Source organism: Diachasma alloeum, unplaced genomic scaffold (assembly GCF_001412515.2).
Source record: "Diachasma alloeum isolate Michigan unplaced genomic scaffold, Dall2.0 Dall_scaffold_00180, whole genome shotgun sequence".
Lineage (NCBI taxonomy): Eukaryota > Metazoa > Arthropoda > Insecta > Hymenoptera > Braconidae > Diachasma > Diachasma alloeum.
In genome coordinates this window covers 777,660-796,561 of record NW_021680346.1, presented here as the reverse complement: position 1 = coordinate 796,561, position 18,902 = coordinate 777,660, and the positions used below count along the sequence as shown (strand labels likewise).

Genomic DNA, 18,902 nt, shown 5'->3' with positions numbered 1-18,902 from the left:
CATTTTTCTGGCAAATTATCGATGGGAGTGACGTGAAAAAATATAACGATTTTGTGGTTTGTCATTCTTTAATGGCTCACGAAGTTGCGTAGTGGTGCGATAATTTTCATGCGTTTTTTCTACAGTTTTGTGATTCTTTTTAAAAGTTTAGAGAAAACGCAGGAAAATGTTCGCACCACCTTAAAATTTCGTCAGTCATTAAATAATGACAAAACGCAAAAACGTTATATTTTTTCACGTCCATTCCATCATAAGTTTGCCAGAAAAATTGAAAAAACGTGAATTTTGGCAGAAAGGGTGTAGAACATCCTTAATCAATAATTTAGATACGAATTGGTAATCCCTTTCAAGAAATGAAAATTATTTACTTAACGAAAAATTCGCAGTCCCATATTATCAAACATTTAATTCATCATAAATCGCAAATTAAAATCCCTAACATCATACTATTTTTATATTTTGACTTGCATAAGAATTAAACCTTTATCAATGTAACTCGCAAATGCCTTTAACATTGCGGCCACCCCTGACTTCCTCAATGACGATTACCCCAAACTTCCTCTTCTAAATTAATCATTTTACACTAGTAAAAAAATTAAGATCCAAAGTCCAACAAACCTGTCCCTTCAGCTCGACATCAAGATACAGCGCCTGTCCCACGTACCCAGGAGTCGACTCCCCCTGTTGCTTCGGCCATTCGACCCTCTTGGAGTACCTGAACCCCTTGGACCCGCCATTCCAGATCTCGAAGTGCTCGTCCGTCGTTATCATGAGGTCTGGGTAGTAGTCCCCATTGAGATCCAGGAAAGCGTTGGAGTGGTGGGAGCGAATGGGCCTGAGGGCGTCAATCGCTCGATTGGAGATCATGGGGATGGCCTCGGGCCTCGTTCGATTGCGGTTGAAGACCCAGAAGGTGCGATTGTTGGACTCGTCAGAGCCGAAGAGGTCGATTATCATGTCCTGGTTGTAGTCGATGGTCAGGGGCTGCCCCCGCATTTTCAGGAGGGGCGCCTCCTCGTTCGAGCAGTTCATGGGCCCTGGACCTCCCCAGATTATGTGGACGTGCGTCAGCGAGTCCTGGCGGCTGTACGTCGTCACCAGGATGTCCATGAAGACGTCGCCGTCGTAGTCCCCTGGCACTACGCTCGTCACGACGTTCTTGAAGGCGCAGGTGAGGTTCGCCGGGCGCAGCAGGGGCTCCTGGTCCGACGCCAGGAGTATCTCCAGGGTTGTGGCGTTCTTTCGGAGGACGAAGACGTCCGTGAGCTCGTCCGAGTTGAAGTCGCCGAACGCCGCTGGCATTCCGTCGAGAACGCCTCCGAACACCGCGCCCGTTATGTCGGAGGTCGTCGTCGAAGCGATCAGCGAGGCGAGCAGGAAGAGCAGAATGTGACACTCCATTTTTGGGATGATCACATAATCTGCGGTCACGAATAATTTAACTCGTTTTTTAACCCTTTGCTTCTGAGTTGCTGTTTATTTCGGAGTGGTTTTTCGGCACGTTGTGGTTTCTATTTTTTCGAGGTTTTAGTCGTATGCTGGGGTCATTCATTTGATTTTATAATAATTTAGGGTTGATTGAATATTTTTAGTATTAATATTTTAAAAATGTTAAAATATTATTTTTTTAGACATGGAATCAGTGATTTTTAGAGTCGGAAATTATCAACTTTCTGGTGGAATCTTGAAATTACATTTTTTTAAGATTTTGAGGAAGTTATTTTTAGGGCCGAAAATTTATTGTTGATAAATTGTTTGTGAAAAGATTATGAACTTGAAAAATGTAATTTTTTAAATGATTTTATGAATCTTGTTCGAGAAGATTTTAGAATTCTTCTAGATGATCAATTTTTTTCTGACGATTAAATGTTGCTAATTCGGTAAATAATGAAGTCGTTCCAAGATGTTCGGTGCCCAAGAGTCAAAACGGCTTAAAGGGAAGGTCTACTGTAGAAATACGAATGATTTAAAGGATTTCAACGAGAAAATGACGTTAACATCTCATTCAATGATATTTTTTACTTTTTCTTTTAAAAAATTAATTAATTCATTAATTCTCTGGTGTTTCCTCATCACAAAAAGTGACAAATTCCACTAGCCAATTGTAGTAAACTAGTTCTATCCCTCAAAGACACTTAAAAGACACACAAAAGCTCAATTTCCAAAGAAAAAAATCCACAAAAATTACAGATTTGGAACAATCCAAAAAATTGTATTCGCAACAATTATTTAGTGCAAATGTTAAAAACTCGAATTTTAGTGAAAAAAAAAATGTGAACATCCCATTCCATAAAAATTTGTCACTTCTTCCTTTAAAAAACCATGAACATATAATTTACAATACGGATGTTTTAAAAGATTTCAACGAAAAAAACAACGTGAACATGTCATTGAATGAGAATTTATCACTTCTTCCTTTAAAAACCCATGAAAATATAATTCAGGGGGGGTTGGGGTAAAACGGACACTTTTGACTTTTTTAAAAATGTTAATGAGGGGTTGAAATGTTGATAAAATTCAATAATTTTCGTTTCAATATAAAGAACAATTCTTTCCCTTTGTCACGAGCCTAAACTGAGCTCAATTGGTCAATTCGTTTCTGATCGAGTTATGAATATTTTTAAAAAAGTCTGAAGTGTCCGTTTTACCCCACCCTCCCCTACATCCTTATTAATAAATTCTCTGGTCTTTCCTCACCACAAAAATAGTACATTACATGCCCGAGTCTTGGAAAACATATCACCCTCCCCCACGTGCAAGATTGCCTTCCGAGCCAAAGGCGAGGATGGCAAGCACGTGGGGGAGGGTGATATGTTTTCCATGGCGAGGTGTGTATATTAATTTTCGTGTCACGAAAATGGGGTTTTTCAGGTCCCGTGACACGAAAACTTCGTATTCCACTTGTCACTCGCAGTAAATTAGTTCTATCCGTCAAAACCACGCCAAAACCTCAATTCCCCCTCCAAAAAAAAACATAAATCTCCAAAAACTTCAGATTTAAACCAAACCAAAAACTAAATTCGCAATAATTCACAACAATTACCTGATGACATAAAAATCCTCCAAATCTTGAGGAAACAATCAGACTTATGAGTCAGCTGGAGACGTAGTAACCCCCACTCATGCGTCAGCCTCCCTCACTCCTCCCAAAACCCACTTCCCCAAATTCCAGTCCTCCAACCCCCTCTCCCCGTCAAAACACCAAAGCCCTCAATCCAAAAAACCCACCTCAAAATCCTCAAATCGCTCCAAAATCAATAAACCCGATTTATTCCCTCACCACTTCTGACATTCCCCGACATTTCCCAGTTCCGAGAACAACTACAAGTGGTGCTGCACTGCACTGCGCAGACCCGCGCAAACACCGAGTGTCCCTAACCTAAAAGTCTCCCTCCGTTCAAAAGCCCCTACCACTCGAAAAAAAATTTTAACTCAATGAATAAACAATTCCCCACCCCCAAATAAAAGGTGATAATCGCTTAAACCACTAACAAACTCCCTAAAATCTGACATTAATAAAAAAAAAACTCCTCAGGTGGAACGGACCAGCAAGAATGACAGATAAACAAGACCCCAACGACGAGATCCGTTCGATGTCTCGTAAATTCGAGGCGATAACAACGACAGACAGGAACTCAAACTCCCACGATGGCCCAGGAGGCAATTCTCCATCAGTGATCAACGTCAGGACCTCGAGAAATCACGAGGAGGTGAGACAGACAGCCGATGGGCTCTCCCTGTCCCTTCAGAGGGTGCGCAAGGACATTCCAGAGAGGATTATTTTCGTCGTGGACACTGTCAGAGAGACAGATTGCACTCCCTTTGAGATCGGTTCAGGCGCCAAATTTCCCCCCCTCCACATGATAAAACGAGTAATCGAGATATTCATCAGTGCCAAGGGCTCGATCAGCAAAAAACACGAGTACGCAATCATGAAGTTGACTGACGAGTCCTGCCAGTGGGTCTGTGACTTCACTGACAACCCCAAAACCCTGGTCAATCAGCTGGACAGGATTGAGGAGGTCCAGGTGGAGGAGAACTCCAGGAGGTGCGACCTCACCGCGTGCTTTCAGTTAATCGACGACAGAGTGGAGTTGGAGTGGAGCTCCAAGGAGCCCAGGTCCCTCACTCGAGTTGTTCTCATCTACTCGAGGTCCCACTGCATTCCTGACTTCTCAGACTCCAGGAGCTTCACTGCTCTCATGGAGAATCCTCACTTCTTCACGGATGTCGTTTATGTTCACGAGAAGGTCAATGAGGGGAACGAGTGCGAGGAGGTGTACACGAAACTCGGGGAGCTGGACGTTAAACAGAACTCTTATATTTTCGAGGTGGCCAGGAATCCGGCCAATCTGCATAATACGATGGCGAAGCTGCTGGCGCATCCTCTGCAACGACCCAAGCAGGACGACACCTCGTATGTGCCTCAGTGCTTAGAGGACACCGATGTGCAGACTAATGTTTGAAGATAAGACTGTTTATTTTTTCTTTTTGATTGGGGGATTTGACTTTTTTAAATCAAATAAGTGCGAAGTGGTGAATTACTTGGAATGGCTGGAGAGCTTGGGACTGGGGAATTTTTGTGGGTTTTTTTGCAAATGTCTTTGAGGTGAGGTCTTTAAGATGTTCGCTGAGAGCCATTGAGGATTGTGAAGAATTTTTGCAGGATTTATTTCATCTTCTTCTCTGTAAACTATATTTCCCACGTCTTTCCGGTTATCGACAATTATGAACTAGCTTTGCAGGATTATTCATGAAGAATTAGACATTTTTGGGGGTACTTTCGTCAACAGTGGAATTCTTATCAATTTTTTTACGTAGAAGTATTTCTTTGGAGAATTTTTCAAAGACGCGTGATTTTAGTTCATCTTCTGTTGAAAGAGCTTGAAGATTTTTTTTATTAACCGAAGTTTTTGTAGGAAATAATGCATTTTCGATAGAATTTTTTATAATTCCCACGTTGATTTAAACAGTCTCGTCACTTCATCACTGATTATATAATTCTGTCTGATTTATTATTAAAAAAATATTTGATTTGTTCGTCGAAGACTAAATTATGCTGCTCAATCGGTTTCATCTTCAGTTTCCTCAACGTGAAATGTTAACTGAAAAAGACAGTACAGTTTGTATTATGTATTGACAATTGAGAGGTATGGAGGAATTGATGAAGGCCTGATTGATGAATAAATAGTATATGTTTCTTGATTAAAAATAATAATCGACGAAATTCATTTATTCACACCTCTGCAGATTTTTTTTACATTTCCTTCATTAGATTTTTGGAATTCTCAAGCTTCATATATACAAAAAATTCAAGTTCTCATGGACTTCTTCTTCGTTTTCTCGAGTTTTTGTCTTCTCGACTTCGAGATCGCTTTCTGGATTTCAATTTGTGCTTTTCTCTATCTCTCGATCGATGTCTCTCGTGTTTTTTATGCTTCTTTCGTTCCTCTGAATGTCGACGACTCCTCGAAGACTTCGAGTGTTTAGAATGGCTTTTTATATCGCCACAAGAAGCAAAATCACGAGACTCTCTCCTAAAATCCCTCGACGAATTTCGCTCGTCTCTGGAATTATTTCTATTCCTCGAGTCCCTTTTATCCTCCCTCAGGGGTTCTACTCCATTTCTCACGTCTCTCTCGCCTTCTGCATCCGATGTGACTTTATTGGACTGATTTTTCTCGACGAGATACTCAGCCAACATCTCCATCTGCTGATTAATCACCTCTCGCATTATTTCAGTCTGTGATTTTTTATTTGTGTGCACCCCACGATGTTTAACTCTTCTTCTCTTCAAATTCCTTTCCTGAGCTAGTAGCTCCAAATAGGACGACGTTTTATTGGCTTCATCTCGATTTCTGTAAACCATAAAGCATAAAATTCGATTCAACGAGAAAAAATTTACACTGGAATTTATTAAATGATTAGAACATCTCCAGAACTGAAATTAAATTCTCTCACGTTTTATTGAGATCAGCAATGTCTTCCCCTATGTCTGGCTGCTCTGTGTGCGATACCACGTAGTCGTAGAGTATTCTTCGCTCCTCAGGAGTGAAATCAGTCAGGAGTCTGTCTGAGGTGCGGGGAATCAACCGGCAGTCCACACCTATTTCAATTTTTTAATGAAGACAACGTAATAATCACTCGTGCAAACGTTCACGCAGGAAGAAATTTCAATCTCGCCGAGGATTTTCGCTGCTTTACTGCGCGTTTTTTCCAGGAAGTGTACAATAGAAAGTATTTAATATAACAAATCTGTAGAATTTCAGTTATCTGTAAAACTTTTTCTATTAAGACATTTTCTGTAGAAATTCCTCGGCAGTAATTTTCTTATTTTTTTCACTCCCTTTCTCTTCGGTTTTCATTGAAAAAAATGAATCAAAAATACTTGTAAAATTATAACCTAGAAAATTCTACAGAAAATATCTCTTTCTATAGAATAAGTTGTATAGAAAAATCGAATTCTATTCATTTTTTGTAGAAAATTTTGCATTGAAATTTTCTCGTACGTGTTAGATTGCTGTAGAGTCACGACGAATTATAATTGATTTTTAAAGGATATAAAAAAGGATATAGCAAGTCCTGTGCAAGAATTATCATAATCACTATCGGCTGTAAAAAATTCAAATGTTTAGAGAATTTTTTTAAATGCAGCAGTGGAATTATTTCTGGGTTTACCTTCTCTGGGAGGTGCATCGGGGGGTTTCGAATGCCGGAGAATTTCTGCTATAGTTTTTTCATCTGAAAAGGGAAATCATCAGCGAATATTTATTTTTATAATTATTGTTTTCTGCGAAAGTTCTTTAATTACCGAGTTTTATACAAGTAGATGCGTCAGGCGGAACTGAAGGCAGCGATAAAGGTAGATCGTCTCTGCTGTATCCTTCAGCTTTCCAGAGACAATTTTCAATGTGTTTTTCCACGCTTTTAGGGTGCAATCGGTGCGAGGAGTCGAAGGGACAAACTAATGGGGGCGAAATCTTGAAAAAAATTAATTTCTTAATTCAAAAAAATTGAGACGTTTAGTACAAAATAGTATTGACTCTGGAATTATTTGGAGATTTATTTTAATCGAATATTCTCCATTCCAAAAAATGCGACAGTTTAATTAATGAAATTGTCTAATGTCTGGAATTATTTAGCAAAAGTTCGGAGATTTTTTTTTATTTTACTGCACTTGCTGTCACAATAATAAAGGAGATAACCTACGTCTGTAATGCTCCTCTCGCTCCACCCCATATTCAACACCATTTCATTCAATTTATTTTTCGTTTTTGTGGCAAAATTTATGAGCTCATTAATGTCTTTATCGCGACTTGAAAAAATTTCTTCCATTGTTAATTAACTATTGACTAACTAATAGAACTCATTCACGTGCACTCCGAAATGTACTGGCCACTGCAGAGCGATAATTAGGGCTGAGCGAGATTTGTCGATTAATCGAAAACATCGATTTTTCATGCCTAAACATCGAAACATCGATATTTTTCATTCGACGTTCTCAATGGTTGATTAATTGATTTTTGATTTTTTTTCCAAAATATCGATGTTTTTGAGCAACCTAACAAAATTTTCAATTTTTTTATCGAATAATCGAATAATAATTTTGATTAGATTTTTTTTCCAAAATATCGATGTTTTTGAGCAACCTAACAAAATTTTTCATTTTTTTATCGAATAATAATTTTAATCATGTTTATTGATTGAGAATAAAAAAAATAATTAATAAAATTCATTCACGCGGACTCCGAAAAGTCAGGCCACAGCAGGGCAATAATCGATGTTCGATGTCCGTCGATTAATCGAAAACATCTTTTTTTTTCAATAATCGATGTTTTTCCACAAAAACCGATTCACACCATCGATTCTTCGATAATCGATATTTTCGAACCGCCGCCCGCCCCTAACCCTCTCCGCCAGTGCACACATGTTCTTCAAGTTTGGTTATGTTGTCATTCACATTTACAATCAGTGAGAATCGTTCAACTCGTGTAAACAAGTCAAGTGAAATAATCCAGAAATGTCGAAAACAGTAGAAACCCCTGAAAATCCTCCCGCGAAAGGCCTCAAAAGGAAGAAGAAGCGTTCAGCAAATCAGATGGCCAAGAAGCTAGCCCGCAGACGAGACCCAGGTCACGGCAGTGAATTAGACTCCGACAGCTACCAATACATGGTGCGAATAATGGAGGTCCTTCGCACGGATTTCCCCACGATGGACGACAAACTAATTTTCGTGAATAACGTCTTCGAGCAGACGATCGCCCACGAGGTCGACTACGCCAAGAACCAGGTGGGCTCTCTCGTCCTGGACACCTTAATGAAATACGCAAGCCTCGATGTTATCCAGAGGATGACCGACGCTTTCAGCCCCTCACTGAGGCCAATCTGCAGCGACAGATTCGCCAGTCACGTCTTGGAGAAAATCATCCAGACATGTGCAGACAGGGGAAACAGAAAATGCAAGTCTGACCCATTAAACAAGAATGAGGTGCCAATTGCAGAGGAAGAAATTGAAAAATACAACGACATCACCATGAAGCTCAGCAAGTACATGATAAACAACATCGAAGAGTTCATTTACGACACGTACGCCAACCACATCCTGAGAACCTCGATCCACTGTCTGGGGGGATTGATAGACAAAGATGGAAATGATCAGAAAAAAAAAAATTTAACACTGACACAACGAAGAGAAGTCATCCAGGATTACACAGATTTACTGTTGGACGCAGGCAATCGCTTACTGCGATGGCCCCAGTTCATCGAATTCGGTAAGGACGAATTAACCTCAGGTTTGCTCCAGACCTACCTCCTAACCCTGAAGGACGTGGACCCAAAACTGGCAAGTTCGATAATTAAAAAAATCATCTCCGAATGTTTCACTGAGAACTCTGACGACTGTCTGTCCAACATTTTCGATGCAGAAAGCTCCCTGAGGCTTCTCGAGACTTGTTTAGCCTCTGCGAATCCAAAAATGTACAGCAAGATCTTCAAGAAGCTGTTTGAGGGGCGTTTGAAGGAGTTATCTCTGATGAAGGGCGCCAACTTCTGCGTCCAGAGGCTGATGGACCACTGTCCCACGAAGGAGGAGTTCGAGGCGATCTTCAGTGAGATCTCGGAGTATTTTCCGGAGATTCTGGGGAGACAGCACACTGGGGTCCTGTCGAGCCTGGGGAGCGCTTGCCTGAGGCTGCAGGCAAAGCAGGGCCCATTTGTCAATGTTGTGGCGAAGGGATTGAAGTGCGACGAGCCGCAGGAGCGGCAGCTCTTCCTGGTCCCCTTGGCCGCCAGATTAATTACGTACGAACAGTTTGAGTCAGCCAAGAGGCAGGGGAGGAGCATTCCCCTGCATCTCCATGGCAGTTTGATACTTCAAGCTATTCTCCAATTCAATAAACCCATTAAGATTGTTAACTCGATGTTTTCGATGGATGCGGAGGAACTGGCTGCGTTATTCAGTGATCCAAAGGGCAGCAGGATATTGGATGCCTTCATGGACAGCAAATTCGTCGGGGAGAAGAGCAGAGATAAATTAGCCAAACAGCTCAAGGGACACTGGGTCACACTGGCCTGTGGCACACATGGCTCCAGGTGTCTGGACAAAATTTGGCAGTACTCCAAGGACAATCAGAAAATTCATATTATGGAGGAGCTCGCTGCAGCTGGGGAGGCCATGAATTCCACGAAAACAGGGAGACTCATCTCGGCGAAACTTAATGTTTCTCTGTTTGCACGCAGCAGGAAGGAGTGGAGCGAGGCGAGGGGCAAGGAGGAGAAGGCGAAAACACTTTTTGCCAGTATTATTGGGAATGCTAAGTGAGACGCGAGGCTCTTCGTTTTTCAGTTGTACAGCTGTTGAATAAAAAAATAGTGGAGGAACAGCAGGCATTGGTCATTTCACTAAATGTGGGCGTCCACATGAAAAGGGCCCACTTTGACGGTATTGGAATCATGTATGTTCCGATAATCTTGATCAGATTTCTCAAATTTTGAGCCCAAAATCAACCCGATAGAATGGAAACTGACGTCAGTATAGACGATCAAAAAAACAATTTAAGATTGGTTTAAGGATGTTCTACACCCTTTCTGCCAAAATTCACGTTTTTTTAATTTTTCTGGCAAACTTATGATGGAATTGACGTGAAAAAATATAACGTTTTTGCGTTTTGTCATTATTTAATGACTGACGAAATTTTAAGGTGGTGCGAACATTTTCCTGCGTTTTCTCTAAACTTTTAAAAAGAATCACAAAACTGTAGAAAAAACGCATGAAAATTATCGCACCACTACGCAACTTCGTGAGCCATTAAAGAATGACAAACCACAAAATCGTTATATTTTTTCACGTCACTCCCATCGATAATTTGCCAGAAAAATGAAAACAACGTCAATTTTGGCTAAAAGGGTGTCGAACATCCTTAAATGGGAGATGGGGAGAGAAAAACGTGAATATCTTGGAAACTAGATGCGACAAAGTGGGCCCTTTTCACGTGGACGTACACAAATATTTCTAGATCGTTAACAGCTACTAAATTATAATAAATGCCCATAATGCAGAATCATGTATTTCAATTATTCGTAATTACACGTTGATCTTTGCTTTTTGGGTTGGAGACTGGGTACATTTTTTTAAAATTCGATTGAGCAAAGTTTCCTACATGATGTTCATCACGAGCTATGATTTATTGCAATATTTGCTTTGCCGTTGGTTCGTGGTAATTTTGGCTTTATGACTAGACAATGTGCGATTAATTTTACAGCTTATTATTTACTAGAGAAATCAATGGATTTGATTTATTATTTATACATTAAATTGTATCTATTCAATTGACTAGGATAAAAAGGTAGGTGCAATTATTACAAAATAATAATTATCGTAATAACAAAGGTATTTTAACAATATTAATTATTAAATGATTATAATTACGTGCTTTGTGACAATTGACTCAAATTGTATATGAAAGATTTGTTTTTATTCAACATGCACGATTACGATATTAAAACGTCTTATCGTTTGTACCTATTAATTGGGATTTAAACTGGCGAGAAATTAATGAATTATTCACGTAGAGGTGAAACGTGATAACAATACAAATTTTTGGAAACAATTATGGCCATTAGAATTCTTCATTCCTCTTCGTTTTTTTTTTGGTTTTTCGTTTCGACGGGAATTTATTATCGACAGGAATGAGCGTAACGTGGGCGACTGAAACGTGAGAGAATCGTGTAGTCTCGCCTGTACAATCACTTCCCCTTGGCAACTGCGGGAGTTGCACTGTCTATTTCACTGGAGTTGGTGCCAGGTCTCGGTGGACTCGGCGATGAGGAGCGAGTGGGCTCCTGGGTGGGGCTGGCTCTGCAGGTGGCGTGATGCCCACCAGTTTCCCAGTCTCGATGTTGACAGAATGAGCCACAGTATCTCGCTATTCCACAACCGCCGCAAGTCTCCAGAGCTGGTCTTCCGCAGTTCCAACAGCTCTGGAAGATTAGGCAAATTGTAAAAAATTCAGTTTTTTATTCATCAAGGCTCGGGAGGATCTTTCGAACGTTATCTCGTTTGTTTTTCCATCTTCATAATGTAAGATATAAATCACCATTTTCGTGGGATTTTACATCACGGAGGAGTCCCTAAAAATTATTATTGTGCAATAAAAAAAAATAGAAAGGAAAGTGAACATTTGCAAAGAGCCTTTTTAATGAAGATTAAAAAATAAGATAGAGGGAAAATAGTGAATGGATAATTTATCATGGTAATTAACGATCTGACAGCCTTTAGATACATCGAATTATTAATTTGCAATTTCCCCGCTATTGGGTTTATTTCTCAATATTATTCAAAAACGCTCTTTGAAAATGTTCAGCTTTTTTTCAACGTTTTTTGATTGTACAATCGTAATTTTTGGTGACTCCAGGACTATGTAAAACTGAATAGCAATTGGAGATCATTTCAGATTATCAAAATAAAAAAAAGCAACAGTGAATAAATTTTAAATAAGAGTTGAATAAAATTTGGTCAATCAAATTGAACTTACGGATCCCATAACATTGAGATTCACTCCTTCTTTCTCGTCTTCGCCGGAATTGGAGGTCTTGGAGATTGTTTCTGTAGCATTGTGACCCCCAAGCCTGAGGAATGAGCCCTGTCGCATGGCTCCGTGCCCTCGTTGGGCTAGTGGTATGTCCAGGAGGTGCTGAACTCTCATTCTCTCACTCGCACGAGATTCGGCCACTGCGGCAGCCACTGCTCGCTGGACCTCTACCATTGCAGTGCGTTTCACTTCTTGTACTGCTTCTTCTGATTAATGAAATAATTTTTTTTTATTTTATTAGGCATTTTTTTATGAGAAATATTTGGTACGTCAATTTACATTATGGTATTGTTGTGGAATTCTTTAAATGAATAAATATCTTCTTTTTTTCATTTAGAAGTGGGAATTAAGGAACAATTAATGGATCGAAAGATATGTGTGGCTTTTGGTTTTGTTGAATTTAACAGTTGATTCCTGTCAAACTAAAAAATGTAAATGTAGTTATAGCTCCAGGTGAATTCATTCCAAACAAATTCATCCTAAAACAAATTAATCCCACGACAAATTCATCCCAAACATCAAATTCCAATGGAATTTTTCACGGTCACAACAATGATTCAGGGAGAGAAAAATATTAACTTTATTTTATTAACTTTATTTTAGAAAAAGAGACTAAACACAACATCGAAATCAATCAGGTACTTCATGATTCCCTCCTAGAATTATTCGCAAAAATCATTATTTATCTCAACTAACACCAGATAGCCCATCAGTAATAGACCACAACATCAATTAACAAAATCCGTACAAAACTTGAAAATTAATTGACAAATTAAATTACAAAAATCAGTAATTAATTTTTGAGGACACACTAGAAGTGACTAATTTTAATGCCATGAACGACAAAATTTGATATTCGAAGTAAATATCGATTGAATAATGACGACAACACCAAACGGTCAACACTGCTAATCCGATAAGTCACGCGCTTCAGTCAAGCGTATTCTTCATGCAGAGAGTAAAAATTAAAAAAAATGGGATGAAACTCGTGAGATGAAATAATTTGGGATGAATTATCCTGAGATTAATTAACCGGGTACCTATAATTATAAATCAATTAATTTTTTTTAAATTAAGGCCCGCGTGTACTATCTTTCAAATATTATCTGGATTTTTTTATTTTTCGTAATCCAAAATTGTCAATTGAGTGGTACATCATGTAGAAATCCCCAAAAATTATAATAGAATGATAAAAAAAATAGTAAAAATTCTGAACTTTTTCAAAGAGCATTTTTAATTGAGATTCAGAATTAGTTGAAAAAAGTGGAAATTACAAATATCTGATTCGCTGTGGCAAATTATCTATTAGCTGTCATTTTCCATGGTGGATAACAAAATACTAACTCCTCATGGGAGGTGACAGCTAGGCATCTCAATTTTCAAAACAGTGGTATGTAATCATCTGCCATTTTTATGTGATAAAAGTGTGATTAAAAAATTTTCCAAAATATTACAACTTTTTTCAAAGAACCTTTCCCGTAATAAATGTCTCTGTGCAGTGTGGGAAAAGATTTACGAAATCAGTCTTCCCCCTGCATGATATTGGGTGACAGGCCACCATTTGTCACCGTAAATCAGATACATTTTTCAATTTCTTGTTATTCAATTTATTCTGAATATAAATTAAAAATGCTCTTTGAAAAAATTGAGAATTTCTTCTACTTTTTTTTGATTATTCATTCATAATTTTTCAAAACTTCTGCATGATGCAGGACTGAATTGGCAATTCCAGATGACGAAGGATGAAAAAAAACATCGAGATAACGTTCGAAAAAATCACAAAGATTTAAATTATTTCATTTTTCTGTAAGAAACCCCTGAAAACTCACCAGCTCTTCGTTTGACCTCCGTAACGACCCTGTCCTCAGTGGCTCTGATAGTCTGCGCCACAATCTCTCCGGATAAACGCTTCAAATTTCCATCGCGATCTCCACTAGACGACTCGATCTGTGTGCCATTTGTACCGGAAAGATTGTTACCATTACTGGTGCCATTCTGGGTACAAACCAATCCGGAAGCAGGTGTTGCACCAGCTGGACTGGAACACCCGCGTCTCTGCAGTATCACCAGCGCTCGTTTTGTCTTCTCCACCATACCGAGAATACAATTGAGCATAACGTGGATATTCTTCCATTCGTCATCTAAACTCGAGCCATTTTGCATTTGTCCGGGCGCGTGATTAATCTGCTGTTGCTGTTGCTGCTGTTGCTGCTGCTGCTGCTGAGGGAGATGGGGAGCTCCGAATGACGACAGCTGATTGATCTGAATGAGATTTGGGGGCACGTGGGGGTGGTGAGAGTGACCCTGAATTTGTGTCCCGGAGGAATGAAGTGGATGGTACCAGCAGTATGGGTCTGACTGCTGCTGGGGGGATGGGTGGTGGTGACTACTCCAGAGATTTGCCGAGCGCTTTCCGTAGAGTGGAGAGTCCTCACTCGCATTCTCGTAGTACCTTTAGTCCACCCACGACGTTATTAGTTGGAATATCGTGGGGATTGGGCTTTTATAAAATTGGGAAGGCTAAAAGTAGCTCTACCCTTACGGTAAATTTAAAGATTATTGAAAACTGCAAAAAAATTGCAGAAAACTCGGTTCGATTCGCAATTCTAATTTTTTTCTCAATTTAATTATCGTTTTGGTTTCTTAAAGAAGAAATGTTTAAAAATTAGGATTTAACCTAGTGTCTTATGTGAAAATTAACATTGCTATTGTAATCAATGGATGTGAAAAAATCAAGATTTTTTTATAACTCATAAAAAATAATCCACCGTTTTGCAAACAAGTTTTATTATTTATTTATAAGAGGGAAATGTTTGAAAAAATATCAACATTTTGTGAAATTTAATTTAAATTATACTGACTGGGTATGAATTTTTTCAAATTTTTCCCATGCAATTTAGTTGAAAAATTTAAAAACTGAAAATATCCAGAAGTACAGCGTAGCCCGGCCGAAGGGTAGAGCTACTTTAAGTAGGGGAAATGCTGGGATTAAGGATGGCCAAGTTAGTTCATCAAAGTCGCGAATTAAATTGCGCCAGAAAAATTTGAAAAAATCATGAATATTATTTTTTTTTAATTCGTTATTTATGAATAAATAATTGTAATTGTTTAAATTTTCGGAAACGATTTTTTTAGGCGTGAAATCGATTTCTGGTAAAGTTCGGAATATGAATAAATGTGTTGCGCGGAAAATTGCTTGTTTATAAATTGTTCGCAGGAAATGCTCGTGATTTTAAAAAATTTCAATTTTTTAGTTATTTCGTCAATTTTTCGTCAAAGTAAACTTTTCAATTTTTTCGGGTTTAAAAAATGTTTTAAAATTGTTAAAATGTTTAAAATCATTGATAAATTTCCGGAAACTTGGAGTCAAGTGGGGCTCAAATAAAAGCTCTGATGTTCGACTAAAGAAGTAGAAAAACATTTCACTGGAGAAAAAATAGCCAAAGTACTTGAATATCCTTAACTCTTCGGTTCTTACTGACGCAGGAATAAAAAAGCGCAAGGGCAATAGCAACTTTGGTAAGCCGATAGGAAAAAAATTGTTCCCCCGGAACAATATTCTCCATATTTTCCGTATTTTATTTTTATTTTTCCTTTCTTCTCGATTTTGCCATTCGTTGCTAGAAAATCGTTTCCTGGAAATTGATCATCGGAAAATTATTCCGCAAAAACAGAAATTCTTCAAAAAACTGAAAAATAGTCTCAAAATGAAAAAAAATGATAAAAAAGGTAAAACAACGGAGAAAAACTTTATTGAAAAAATTAACAAATATAAATAAACACGAAAATCGAGAGGAATGCAAGTGAACGAATCGCAAAATCGAGCAGAAAGGCAAAACAAAAATAAACTATGGGACATAGAGAACAATTTGTTGGGAAACGATTTTCCGGAAATTGATTGCAAAATCGGAAAATATCGGGAAAATTATTCCGGAGAATCGGTATCCTCCGCCGTAATTTTAAATATGCAATTATTTCGATTACGAACGATTTCCACATATAATTATATCAATACAATTGCTTCCCCCGAAATGATTATTTTCCATTCATTAATTGAGAGATGTAAAAAAAAAATGAAAATTTGGTGCGATGAGCGGCCCACTTTGTGGCTTTTGGGCTCGTGTAGCCGCAGGTGTGTTCCGTTCGTTCAATATTATGAGTTATCGCTGGTGATCGGATGAAACTTCACTCCCTGCCTCTTCACCCCAATTCCATTGGAAAACCGCGATCGCGTCGATGCTTTGAGAATTTAAAACTGAAGTACAACTCACGGTGTGTCGGAGGCTCGACGTTTCGTTGCCAAATTTGTGGCACCGTAATGATGCAGTGAACTACTGTGCGAAATGGAACTAACACTCGACGCTGTGCTGGATCGTAAGCTGTAGTTTGTCGCTGTTGATGAAGTGCCATTGGTGCTGTGGTCACCAAAGAGTTCAGCCGTGTCACTGCTCGGTGTTAGATTCACTGTCTCCAGGACGGCTGATTCGTTGGCACGGAGATATTGCACGCACGTCTGTAATTAAACGAAATGTAATTAAGGATATGCAATTACTTTCGATTTTTTCCCTCCAGTGAAATGTTTTTCTGATTGAGCCCCATTTGATCTCAAGTTTCCGGATATTTTACAGTGATTTTATTATTTTAATTTCGTAGGTCTGTATTTAAATCTGGAAATTAAACCGTTAGAAAACATTTTAGAAATTGAAAAAAAATTAGAAAGTTTACTAGAAAGATTGACAAAATAATTAAAAAATTGCAATTTTAGAAAATTACGAGCATTTTCTGTAAATAATCTAACGATATCATGAATAATTTAGTAATAATTTAAACTAATAAATTTTCCATCATAAAAATCACTTATTCGAAACCGTAATAAATTGATTCATATTCAGAATTTTACGAGAAATCGATTTCATGCCTAAAAAAATAAGCTTTCCGAAAGTTTAAACAATTAAAACAATTAAACACAGTTTTAATAATTAAATTTTAAGTTTAAACAATTTCAATTGTTTAAACTTAATTAAATTTTGAAATTGTTTTTGGAATTAAACAATTTCAATTGTTTAAACTTAAAATTTAATTTGAATAATGCTGAATTCTCATGATATTTTTCGAATTTTTCTCACGCAATTTAATTGACAAATGGAATCTAGAGTCGAATTAATACTCGGACACCTTTAAGCCCGAACAGTACGTAAAAGTAACAGATCGAGATGAGATTCGCGAAAATCTAAGTAATGAAATCCGTCAATGATTGAATATTCCAGTTGCCGAAGTATGCTAATTGCTGGAGTAATTGAAAAAGTGTCGGTAAGAAAAAAAATTCTGACGGTTGGGGGACTTTTAACTGTGCGCCATTACAATCAGTTTCATTTTTAATATTCGCCCTGGAGTTTCTTTATCGAGCTACTCCTTTTCTTTTCGCCTTCATGCCTCCCTCAACTCGGTTTTTTTCCCCTCACCAAACGCCAAGTCGCCTTGGCAGCAATGCGATTTATCGTTGCTAATTCAATTCTAGAACTCTCTGTTTTCTTTGAAATCCCCTCCCACCCGCGAATCAGACCATAATTAACGAATATCCGACCGATAAATTGTATTTTCGTTGATGAATGGTTGGCATTCTGGTATTTATGAAATTTTGTTGCGAGCGAGTTGAGAATCTCAAGGGAACTAGGAAAATGCAAATTGATACTATTAATTTGCAATTCGTTATAGTGAGAGTTGGCGTTTCGTTTCCTTACTTCAACGCGACAGATGGCAACATCTTAGGTGGAGGTGTGCATGTATATACAGCTCAGAAATTCGTCTGGTAACAGATTTTACATATATATTTTTTAATTTTTATAAATACACCATTTCTTGTTTTTTTTTTCAACAAACTCTGGAGATTTTCCGTGGAAATTAACAAGAAGTTAGAAATGAAGGGAAAGTTTCCGATGCGCTACAAATTAAATAATATTAATTGCAAAAATTTACGCGTAAATGTCACACTGAAATAACGTTATTAAAAATATTAAATTAAGATACTAAATAAACCCAAGAGTCCATCCAATTTGTTCAGTAAATTTTTCTTGGAAACTAATATTGTAAATAACAAATATAAATAATACACTGAAAAAAAAATTGAATTAAAAATAAATAAAAAACAAAACAAATACGTGAACTAAATAACGAATAAAAACTCATTTACGGTGGGAAATTAAACGAAAATAAAGTAATAATAATGTAAATAATTCATAAGATTCATTTGTAATAATGATGTTGTATTTTGGTTTTCCCTTAGGGGGTATTTGCAGACATAAGGGATCTACAAATATTTATTGAAAAATATTTTCACAATTAAAAAAAATACCGTAGTTTTTAATTAAACCAACAAATTTTTAATTTGTCAGTTCAATTATTAAATATAATATTTTCTAAATATTATGTTTAATTTATTAGTATTTTAATTTTCAATTTATTGAAAATAAAAAAAATTTAATTCATAAATTTTTAGTTTCTTACGCTTCTATCCTACAGAAGCCGTTATTTCATCAATATATATATATAGTTGAATTCAGCATCTCGCGCGTTCATCCATCTTCAAGGCATACAGACGGATTTTCTGCTGTGTGTGCCGTGTGCTGACGGCACTGGCTGTGCACAGGGGGTACACCTCCACTCTGGGAAATTAAAACAAGCTGCCAGCCGGTCGGCCATGCTCTGTTGATTTTGCTTCGGTTCTCTTATAATATATACCCCTCTCTCCTCTCGCATACTCTATGTGGCGTTTGGGATTGCCTTCTACATCATCTGTGAATTTCTTCGAGTACC

At 37.8% G+C, this 18,902-nt stretch overlaps 5 protein-coding genes across 5 annotated transcripts in view; 2 read left to right on the top strand and 3 right to left on the bottom strand.

Annotated features, from left to right (window-relative positions):
- The window catches only part of LOC107045102 (T-cell immunomodulatory protein), a 6,837-nt gene extending 3,119 nt beyond the window's left edge, over positions 1 to 3,718 (bottom strand). Inside the window, exons 1-2 of the mRNA XM_015267240.2 lie at positions 3,044 to 3,718; positions 619 to 1,421 (exon numbers count right to left, since the gene is read on the bottom strand). Coding sequence (XP_015122726.1) covers positions 619 to 1,421; positions 3,044 to 3,053 — 813 coding nt within the window. The 5' untranslated portion in view covers positions 3,054 to 3,718. The remainder of the gene's footprint in view (positions 1 to 618; positions 1,422 to 3,043) is intronic.
- Positions 3,034 to 5,228, top strand: LOC107045122 (BRISC and BRCA1-A complex member 1). Its single transcript, XM_015267262.2, has 2 exons — positions 3,034 to 3,468; positions 3,536 to 5,228. Exon 2 carries the CDS (start codon positions 3,555 to 3,557, stop codon positions 4,464 to 4,466), a length of 912 nt encoding a protein of 303 aa, XP_015122748.1. The 5' UTR covers positions 3,034 to 3,468; positions 3,536 to 3,554; the 3' UTR covers positions 4,467 to 5,228.
- On the bottom strand, positions 5,206 to 7,402 carry LOC107045113 (U11/U12 small nuclear ribonucleoprotein 48 kDa protein). Its single transcript, XM_015267251.1, has 5 exons — positions 7,210 to 7,402; positions 6,812 to 6,980; positions 6,679 to 6,741; positions 5,962 to 6,106; positions 5,206 to 5,858 (listed from the first exon to the last, which is right to left on the bottom strand). Exons 1-5 carry the CDS (start codon positions 7,333 to 7,335, stop codon positions 5,321 to 5,323), a joined length of 1,041 nt encoding a protein of 346 aa, XP_015122737.1. The 5' UTR covers positions 7,336 to 7,402; the 3' UTR covers positions 5,206 to 5,320.
- Positions 7,403 to 7,909: 507 nt separating this feature from the next.
- Positions 7,910 to 9,881, top strand: LOC107044259 (nucleolar protein 9). Its single transcript, XM_015266065.1, has one exon. The coding sequence runs from the start codon at positions 8,021 to 8,023 to the stop codon at positions 9,818 to 9,820; it is 1,800 nt and encodes a 599-aa protein (XP_015121551.1). The 5' UTR covers positions 7,910 to 8,020; the 3' UTR covers positions 9,821 to 9,881.
- Positions 9,882 to 10,594: 713 nt separating this feature from the next.
- LOC107044210 (protein CBFA2T2) overlaps positions 10,595 to 18,902 on the bottom strand; it is a 31,242-nt gene continuing 22,934 nt past the window's right edge. The window contains exons 5-8 of the mRNA XM_015266014.1: positions 16,361 to 16,602; positions 13,919 to 14,541; positions 12,033 to 12,295; positions 10,595 to 11,478 (exon numbers count right to left, since the gene is read on the bottom strand). Coding sequence (XP_015121500.1) covers positions 11,245 to 11,478; positions 12,033 to 12,295; positions 13,919 to 14,541; positions 16,361 to 16,602 — 1,362 coding nt within the window. The 3' untranslated portion in view covers positions 10,595 to 11,244. The remainder of the gene's footprint in view (positions 11,479 to 12,032; positions 12,296 to 13,918; positions 14,542 to 16,360; positions 16,603 to 18,902) is intronic.

Excerpts from the sequence above, each read along its gene's own strand:
- LOC107045122 (XM_015267262.2), top strand. The coding sequence starts at position 3,555 with ATGACAGATAAACAAGACCCCAACGACGAGATCCGTTCGATGTCTCGT.
- LOC107045113 (XM_015267251.1), bottom strand. The coding sequence starts at position 7,335 with ATGGAAGAAATTTTTTCAAGTCGCGATAAAGACATTAATGAGCTCATA. Across the intron at positions 6,107-6,678 it reads CGATGCACCTCCCAGAGAAG|GTGTGGACTGCCGGTTGATT; the intron begins GTAAACCCAGAA and ends AAATTGAAATAG. Across the intron at positions 5,859-5,961 it reads ATTGCTGATCTCAATAAAAC|AAATCGAGATGAAGCCAATA; the intron begins GTGAGAGAATTT and ends TATGGTTTACAG.
- LOC107044259 (XM_015266065.1), top strand. The coding sequence starts at position 8,021 with ATGTCGAAAACAGTAGAAACCCCTGAAAATCCTCCCGCGAAAGGCCTC.